Source organism: Panicum virgatum, chromosome 9N, assembly GCF_016808335.1.
Source record: "Panicum virgatum strain AP13 chromosome 9N, P.virgatum_v5, whole genome shotgun sequence".
NCBI classification, from domain to species: domain Eukaryota; kingdom Viridiplantae; phylum Streptophyta; class Magnoliopsida; order Poales; family Poaceae; genus Panicum; species Panicum virgatum.
In genome coordinates this window covers 62,681,760-62,691,222 of record NC_053153.1, presented here as the reverse complement: position 1 = coordinate 62,691,222, position 9,463 = coordinate 62,681,760, and the positions used below count along the sequence as shown (strand labels likewise).

At 43.1% G+C, this 9,463-nt stretch overlaps 1 protein-coding gene across 1 annotated transcript; it reads right to left on the bottom strand.

The window, feature by feature from the left end:
* Positions 1-2,783: 2,783 nt before the first annotated feature.
* LOC120691237 (DEAD-box ATP-dependent RNA helicase 10-like) lies at positions 2,784-7,769 on the bottom strand. The gene is made up of 14 exons (XM_039974261.1): positions 7,462-7,769; positions 7,226-7,358; positions 7,056-7,125; positions 6,502-6,564; positions 5,836-5,910; positions 5,188-5,307; positions 4,775-4,816; positions 4,600-4,674; positions 4,109-4,255; positions 3,827-3,964; positions 3,600-3,711; positions 3,399-3,487; positions 3,098-3,242; positions 2,784-3,032 (listed from the first exon to the last, which is right to left on the bottom strand). Exons 1-13 carry the CDS (start codon positions 7,634-7,636, stop codon positions 3,123-3,125), a joined length of 1,359 nt encoding a protein of 452 aa, XP_039830195.1. The 5' UTR covers positions 7,637-7,769; the 3' UTR covers positions 2,784-3,032; positions 3,098-3,122.
* Positions 7,770-9,463: the final 1,694 nt, after the last annotated feature.

Below are 9,463 nucleotides of genomic sequence, written 5' to 3'. Positions count from 1 at the left end.
TTCCTGAGAAAAGTATACATAGTAACCTCCGGTCGAAGAAACGCCAACACTTTGATGACGCCGTGCTTCTTTTCTGCCCAAGCTTTTGTGCAAACAAAATGAACCAACTTGAAATAAACTCTATGAACGAGCGAGCGAACTTGGTTGTTCTAGAACGCGAGGAGTAGGACCAAAGCAACCAAGGACACAAGTTGTTCATATCTCCTGGTATTGCATTGGTAAAAATACTCATCCATTCATTCATTCATTCTGGTTGAATTGAATTGGAGCAGCAACGAGCTAGACGGACAGATGGTCACTCATCCAGTAGCTGCGTGCGGTGCTTCTCCTAATAATAATCCTGAGCATCTTCGTTCTTACGCAAACCGACAGGCGACAGCAGCAATTATTAGTGGCTGGCTCGCGTCTCGTGTTCAGTTTTGTCAAATCTCCTGCGCATCGCAGATAAATAAAAGGACGCACTGTCCATTTGCATCTCCTGCCGGCTGCCGCCGGGAGCCAAGTCCCCGACCCCCTGTTTCTCACACGTACTCCCTCCGGCGAACTCTGACAGCATACCTGAGGTTGAGGTACATCATTCAGGTTCTGCTACTACTAGTGCCAGAGCAGGTGGTCCCAACAAGCCCTTCTAAAAACGAGACTCCATCATGCGTAGTCCGTCGACAGCTTTTGCAGCAACGCAGGTTCCGTCCGTTTTAACCAAAATTACAGAAAAAATCCAACTTTCTTGGAGGGTGAAACTATTTTTATGTTTGACCAAAATTACAGAAAAAAATTTGTAGCACCAAATAGATATACTATGAAACTATATTTAAAATTAAGAATCTCATGATAGTTATTTGATATTATAAATGTTAGTATTTTCTTGTATAAATTTGGTTAAATTTGAAATATTTGACTCTTCAAAAAAATTGAAATAATTTACAATTCAGACGGAAAGAGTAGGTGTGATGTGCAGCTCCTAATTTCACCAATTTGGAAGCCCATTAGCTCATTTGTTAAGGAAAACAAAGTCTACATATGTTGTATACTAATATTGGGGCTGTTTGCAATTGTTTTGAGCTCCGAGGGCCTTTTTGCAAAGCTGCCACTAAGCCCCTTCCCTGGCTGCGAACTGAACAGGGTGGTTCTCATTCTATTCTTGAGAGTTAGGGTTAGAGAGTTGGGGGAGAAGAGAGGAGAGGTTTAGACCCACCAAATCCATTCAATAGGAAGTGAAATCCATGAGGGATTTGGAGCCTCCCCATCCTTGTTGGCTCCCACCTCTTGTATTGTTTCATCTCATAGTGATTTGCCTCGCCATCGCACGTGGTTTTTCCCCGCAAGGGGTTTCCACGTAAATCTGGTTGTCCACTCTTGATTCGGTATTTTTTCTTGCTATTTGTGTTGGTTAAGTCACCATCTTGCTTGCTATTGATCCATACCCTCAAGTGGTTGCTTGTATGTATAAGTTAGCATGAGAAGCATGTGTTCTTTGGTATGTTGATTTGTGATGATGGGATTGATATTCTAGTGAGCTATTGCTGCAAGTATTTTGTTGGTTGATGCATTTGACAGTTTGTGCTTGCAAGATTTGATGCTATGTGCTGTTTTAGTTCCTGCACACAAAGTGTTCGGTGAAATGTTTGTGATAGATTAGCTTGCTGTTTTGAATATTCCGCTGCTCCATTGTTATCACAGTAGGGAACAAGGGAGCATCACCAGAGGTAGGGTGGTGAAAGCAAAGGTCCAACAAGAAATTATGGAGGAATCATATCGTCGCGAAGTGGATGGTCATCATGTAATCAGGGGTTTTTTTTCCCGACCGGTCCGGTCAAACCACCGCCCTCTGGTAGCGGTTTACCAGACCGGTTTGACCGAAAACCGGTGGAAACCGGTTGAATTCAAAACCAAATTAAAAATCACATGTGTAATCGGTTCCGACCGGTATAACGACCGGTTTACCGGTCGCCATATGCGGTGGGCCTTAATGGGCCAGCCCATTTTTTTCTTTTTCTTTTTTGATTTAACTTCAAATCCCCGCAAACTATACTAAATGAACGAATTTTTGAAAAAATTTGACACCATTATATTCGTCGCACCTTGAAGTATTTTTAGGAAATTTTCATTTTTTGAATTCAAATTTGAATTTTGAATTTGGGCCGATTGGGTACTGGCCGAAACCGGAACCGGTCAAACCGGCCCGGACCGGTTCCCACCGGTTTTTTTAACCCTGCATGTAATGCGGTTTCTTTCCACCTACTAGATCAGGAAATCTATCATATACTAATAATAAGGCAGGGTGCGACAAGTGTGCTCCTCATCGGTTAGTTGCATGGTCAAAATCATCAACCGGATGCGACGAGAGCACAACCTTATGAGCTAGGCACAGGATCACGACGACGACATGAAGCCGTCCTCCAACTCGCTGCCAACACGATAACACAATTTTTGGGGCCAGCTTAAACCTCTGGGCACAACATCTATCCAAGAGCAGGATTATAATGTTTCTTATATCTATTCAGAGTCTCCCCTAAATTCTCTTATTTTCGGCTTAAGTAATAAGTTTTTGAAAAACTTAAACTAATAGTTAGGGACACACTTTTTAAGTTTTCTTGGACCATGGTAAATTGCTAATTTGATATTCGAACTTGAAAGCCGTACTGGTCAAATGACACCGTTGTTGCCTTTTGGATGCAGCAAAGCGCATCGATGCGGAGGCCGATGCAGAACGCGGGGTGCAGAAAATAATTCGCGGGCAACAAATGTAAGCTTACGCCACTATCTCAATGGAAGTATTATAGTAGTATAATAAATATTAAATATTATACTACATCAGCAAATTTGCTAACATAGCTGTCATTCATTTACGAGGAGAAAGGAGAAATTTCATAGGATGAGACTGGCCTTAGCGGAGCTACCAACGCCTTGGGGCACGATACTGGCAGCAGTATGTCCAACAGCCAAAGTTCACCAATGAATAAATATAACCAGTTTTCTTGTCTTGCATAAAATGGTTTGACGACAAAATTGGGCGACTTGCAGGGTTGGCACTGAAACAATGGCACAAAATATGAAAATGGACTAACATTCGAGGAGCTGTACACATGGATTCTACCTCAGCAAGACAAACTCCATAGCTTTCATCGTCTGTTAGATTTCTTGAAGGGTTTCGATCTTTTAGAGTGAGCATGGTCTTCTACCTCGTCGTCTTCATCTCCCACCTTTCTCCTCTTCTTGCGGCCACCGGAATCCTTCATTTTCTACATGGATAAACAATTACGATTCTGTGAGCCAGTTGTCATAGACTGTAACAGAAAACGTAGGAGCCAGGTAGCCATCCTTTTGAACAGATTTGCTAGCAGCAAGAATGGCGCAATAATCACACTGAGAATCGATATTGGTGTAGGAGGAGATACCGTTAGAGCTATTCTCTTTGCATCTGATATGGGCTCTTTAAGTATCATGATTTCATCTGGGTCCACCTTACACTGGTCAATTTTCTTGCCTGCAAAACATAGTCAATAAGAGCCAGGCTTTGGAAAGGTACCATCTCCAGTTATGCATGCAAATCGGCAAACAAAAAGTAAAGAGGGTGCAGGAAGGAAAACTGCTATTACCAAGTAGCTGCTCAATCAGCACAAACCATTGGGCTTCATACTGATTCACTAAAGATACAGCATATCCTGATCTCCCTGCACGTGCAGTCCTACCCACCCGATGAACATAATCCTATATGTGGAGCAACAAAAGATGTGTAATCATAGCATATCCAAATGTAAACATTGTAAGCTGTTGAAATAAAATCACTACATTTGAGGCAAGTACTGAAACGAACGGATGAGACCTTAGAATTCATTGGAATATCATAGTTGATGACCATATCGACTCCTTGAATGTCAAGACCACGACTTGCCACATCAGTGCAAATAAGGATATTGCAATCTTTCGCTTTGAACCTGTTTAAAGCACCCAACCTCTTATCCTGGCAAAGAAAAATAGAACAAAAAAGTTAGAGGGTAAAGGGAAGAAATAAAGAAGACATGTCACACCTCACAGAGGATTAACCAACTAAATGAAATAATCATCTAATTGTCTGTGTGTGACATTTAAGTGAAAGAAAGTAAACCTGACTCATTTGGCCACTGATAGACATAGCTTTCAAACCAAGATTCCTTAGCATGAGAGCAAGGAGCCTAGTAGATTCACAGGTGCGCACAAAGATCATGATCATGCTCTCTCGCCTCTCATTCAGAACATGAAGAAGATAACAATCCTGAAAATCACATACAAGAGGTAGATCAGAGACAAATGATGGGAATAGATACTCTGCTGTGAAGTTGAACAATATAGATCTACATAATAGGTTTTCAGAAATCTATACAGAAAAAATACAACAATGGCCAAGAAACTAAACAAAAAGAAGACACTACTTTTTAAGTACTCAAACATCGCAAATTGATATGATTCCAACATAATTAAACATATTATTTACAGTAGTCCATGGCAACACAAAAGATTGAGGGCATGGGTATAAATCACTTGAACTCAAGAAAATCATTTATACAGCAGACATCAGCAGTAGCAGCAACACATAGATGTGGGGCCAGATAAACCGACCTTGTAATCTGCAGGAACGAAATAGAACTCTTGTTTAAGTGAATCTACTGTAGAATATTTTGAGGCTGCTTCAACCTGTTCCCCAAAGAAAAAAAAAAGTTAATAAGAAAGCAGAGGAAAATGTGGACAGCTTCTTGCTTTTTAAATGCTTCGAGGGGCAAAGATAGAATGTCACCTTAGCAGGATTCCTGAGACAAGCCCGTTGCAGTTTATTTACCTAAGTTGTTGGAAAGGAAATTTCATTTAGTCGAACAAAATTTCAAAAACACAGTTTATAAAATTAGTCCACGATTATGCCAACTGATTGTACCAAAAAATCACGCTAGGAAAAAGATAATCACACAAGATAAAAGAAAATAAAGGCTTAGTGACATTTGGCAGGATAGATATGAGAGATCATCACTCTTTTATCTTCTCAGGCATTTTAAAGTGGTATCATACGATTGTGATTACCAACAGAAGCAGTGAACATGGCCGTATCAAGAATTTAATACTATCAAGACTTGCTTTCTGTTGTTTTATTAAAAAGTCTTGTAAATTAAGTAGTTTCATCACATAAACAAACCAAGTACAACACTATCCACAAACCTTTTTGGTCATGGTCGCTGAAAACAGGAAAGTTCTCCTGTCTTTAGGTATCTCTTTTAGAATGTCATCAAGGGCTTTCTCGAACTCCACATTAAGTAATTTATCAGCTTCATCCAATACCTAGCAATACAAAGGATAGATCTAATGTCAAAACAATTTCAGGCCTGCAACAATTCACAGTTTATAAATTAAGATATACGCTCCAATATATAAGGATCTTCATGTCTAAAATAAAACTTTAGTTCAGACTGATCCAGTTTTAGTTGACAGGCAAGGTACAGAATTAACTGAACCAGGATGAAGTTCATGCTATAATAAAATATGAGCCAATAACTTGGACAAATCATGGATATGAAATTTGGAACGAATTAAGTAAGATGACATGTTCTGACATTTTTTTTCAACGTATCCAGCAAGAATTACCAACATACAATATGGGATTGCTTACATAGAAAAAGTAGGTTCCAGCAACTTCAGCAAGTCAAAAGGTAAATAGATATTATTCAGCTAGATGGTTACAAAAGCTTGGGAGATGCAGTTTATCAGGTAGATAGAATAAGTATTTGTTTCTGCCCACAGTAGATGTTAGTGTAAATCACTAACACAACTAATACAATGTGTTTAATAATAATAAAACAGCATACATACCAAATACTTGATTTTCTTAAGGCTAAAACCTTTTGTATCTGCCAAATGGTCCAAAAGACGCCCAGGAGTTCCAACCTAAGTTTTGTAGGAAATATTATGAGAAGTACATTAGTTCACATGAAGACAAACAATATGCAAAATCGAATTGACTTCACAGAATATTCAGTGACAGAACTTTTGATGTCATGGAAGTGTGGAGGAGCCAAAGAGAATCAAAGCTTATATGTTTGTTGCTACTGGTTTATAAGGCATACTAAAAGCTCCAAGAGCTAAATCCAGCGGGAGAAACGGGATTTCATAAGGATGCCGATGCCATTGTGGTGGCTTTTCAGAAGTCATTTAATGTATAAGTTTCAACGTAATACATGTTGGAAACATACTGAGTAAAAAAATATTTTTTGCTATAAAAATGGGGCAAACGAAGGGCGGGCCTGGTGCAGCAGTAGAGCCTACCGTCTGTAACCGGAAGGTCCCGGGTTCGAGCCCCAGCCTCTGCACATTTGTGTGGGTAAGGCTTGGGGCTTAAAAACAACCCTTCCCCAGACCTCGCACAGTGCGGGAAGTCTACGGCACTGGGTACGCCCTTTTTATAAAAATGGGGCAAACAAACTTTAGGTCTTTAGCTTGGAAGAAGGTAGAGAAAATCATGGAATCTACAACACTAACCACAATATGAGGACGTTTTCCAATGGCTAACACCTGCTGCATCCGATCCACTCCACCAACAAGCTGGTGAAAAAAATAAAATGTCAGTAGAAACCAAAATATCCACAAGCCCACATAACAGGCATAAGAGATACAATATCTGCAGGGGGTATCTGAATGCATCTAATTTAATAATATAAGCACGTGACATGTTCAAAGAATCCTGAGAAGAAAGAAGTTACGATTATAGACATCAGACAGAGAAATAAGGTGGTCAACAAAGAATAATAAATTGGTAGCAAAATTGGCCCGGATAGCAATATACAGAAATAGCATCGAACTTGAGCGGCAATATTTAGAACGTCTGCTGATAGCACTGGTTCACCGTGTTTCACCCCAACATATAGAGCATTTGTTGTGTCACACAAGTCAGAAGCATACTTCATCAGATAGGAATGCTCTAACATTGATGAAGCATTTTAAGTGTATCAATGTGCAGCACACGCAATTTGCCACACTCAGACAACTGGAAACTCAAAAAAAAGAACACACTCGCTGGCAGCAATAACACTCACCACTACGCATCGCAAACCAATTGCTGATCCGAGCGCCTCAAACTGCTCCGCAATCTGAATCGCCAGCTCCCTGGGCCACACACCACAGTCGCATGGTCAGCAACCACGCACATTCCAAATCGGATAGTGCTCCGTTGCCGGCAAATGAAGATTTGAGGAAGCAAGCCGACCTCGTTGGTGACAGCACGCAGGCGAAGAAAGACTGCTGCACGTCGCGGTTCTCGAGCAGGTCCTGGATGATGGGCAGCGCGAACGCGCCCGTCTTCCCCGACCCCGTCTGCGCGAGCGCGATCAGGTCCTTCCCTGGGAGCGAAACCGGACCGGATTAAGAGAGCCTGCAACCGCGACCGATCGCCCGGCACAGCCCAAGCCAGCAGGTGGAAGGACGAGGGATGGTCGGCGGCACCTTGGAGGGCGTGGGGGGTGGCCTCGGCCTGGATCCTGGTGGGCTCCTTCCACCCCATGAGGTCGCACGCCTCCACCAGCTCCTTGCAGATGCCCAGCTCCGCGAACGACGACGCCAGGCGCGGCGCCGGCTCCTGCTTCTCGCCGGCCTCCGCGGCCAGATCCTCCTTCGCCATGGCTGGTTCGCGGGACCCGGCCGGCTGCCTGCGCGAGCGTGCGCGTGAGGCTTCAGAAGCGGGCCGCGGCGGCGGTGGCGGCGAATTTGCCGAGCTGCGCTGGGGGAGTTGCTGTGCAGGGAGGGAGGTACGGCTCGGCGGAGATGGAAACCCTAGCGAGCTGCCCAAATGGCGTGCCTCGGGCCGGGCCCAAATGGCCTCGGGCTTCTTGGGAATCTAACACTAATGTCTAATGGGCTGACCGGCCTGAGCAAGTGAGCAATCGGGCTGGTGCCATTGGACTCTCGATCTTTCGCAACGCGCGGAATCGTGCGCAAATCTTCTCATCCGTCCATGTCATCATCATCGCAGCGAGCGAGCGACCACCATCTGATGTCCTGATCCAGCTCCGGCATACTATGCCGGGGGAGATTACACCACGCCCGACACTGATTCAGGCATGGCGCGCACAGCAAGCCTCAGGGCTCAGGTCCTGCCCAACCAAAAACGAAAAAGAAAAGGGTACAGATACGTTTGCTGATTTTTTCTACTGCATCTCATAGGTGCAGGGAAGCAGTGGCGGAGCCAGAAATCACGGCAGGAAGGGCTGCTTCCTCTTCTTCCTCCTCTAGCCCCTCCCCTCCTTCTTCTTCCTTCTCAAATTTGTAGGAGGGGCTTAGGGGGGCTTCATGGAGATTACAGTGGTAGGGGGGTTTGAGCCCCTCTCGCCCCACCGCTGCCTCCGCCGCTGCAGGGAAGAAGATCAACGTCTGGTAGGGACGTAGGGTACATGCAGAAAAGGGCTAGATTTATATATGTGCTTTTATTGCGTGCGCGGCAGAATGTCATTCCCATCCACGCGACGTTCGTCAGCTCGAAAATCTTATACAAAAAGAAAAAACACAGTACCAGAGACGTAAATTCAAATAAGGTACGAGATTTACTTACACCGGATAAATGTTCAAATCCACCCAAATCTTTAATTTTTCTACTCTTCTATAAGTCTATAAAAACATCCGTTTAAACCCGCACGTACGTACGCCAACAAGATCAGTTGGCTCAATCCAATGATATATATGATGCGACCAAATTAAAATGTTCCGGCCGGCCTAGAACCGCCGGGGCAAAAAGCTAAGCCGGGCGCCGTACGTAGAAAGGGTACGTACGTAGTGGTTGGAGCCAGGTGACCCAACGCCTGCATGTTCTCGGATAACGACTGCCATTGTAAAACTTTCGGCGCTGATCAGATGCACAGAGCGCGTGACGTGGAGGTGCATGAGGCGACTTTAAACATGCTGCTAGCTTTGCTTGTTATGCAGTAGTTAACACACGCAAGCATGCGCCTGCGCGGCTCACGTATCCAATGCAAACCACAACCTCCGTGAAAATCCGTGTAAACCACGGCAAAAAAACCGTCTAAATTCACCAAAAAAATCACACATATAGTCATATAGATGATATGATGATACACAACCTTGTAAAATATCTTGTCCAAACTCGACTTCGTCTGTGAAATATAAAAATAACAAATTTCTAACAAATCATCTAGACAGCTTTCTGGTTTGAAATTTGTTGTTTTTATATCTCACAAACAAAGTTGTGTTTGGACAAGATATTTTACAAGATTGTGTATTATCATATTATCTATATGTGTGATTTTTTTGGTGAGTTTAGACGATTTTTTTGTCATAGTTTGCACGGATTTTCACAAAATTGTGGTTTCCACCAGATATGTTCCCATGATGTAATCGGCCGCCACTATACAAAAGATTAGTTACTCGCGCATGTTGCCCGTGCTTTGGCTCCGTTTGGATTAATTGTTTGTCAACTACAATTAATCCACCTATA

Bases quoted from the DNA above. Each gene is read 5' to 3' on its own strand.
- LOC120691237 (XM_039974261.1), bottom strand. From the start codon at position 7,636: ATGGCGAAGGAGGATCTGGCCGCGGAGGCCGGCGAGAAGCAGGAGCCG. The intron at 6,565-7,055 runs GTGAGTGTTATT...TTTTTTCACCAG, and splicing joins TTGGTTTGCGATGCGTAGTG to CTTGTTGGTGGAGTGGATCG. The intron at 5,308-5,835 runs GTATGTATGCTG...TTGTATTGCTAG, and splicing joins TTAAGAAAATCAAGTATTTG to GTATTGGATGAAGCTGATAA.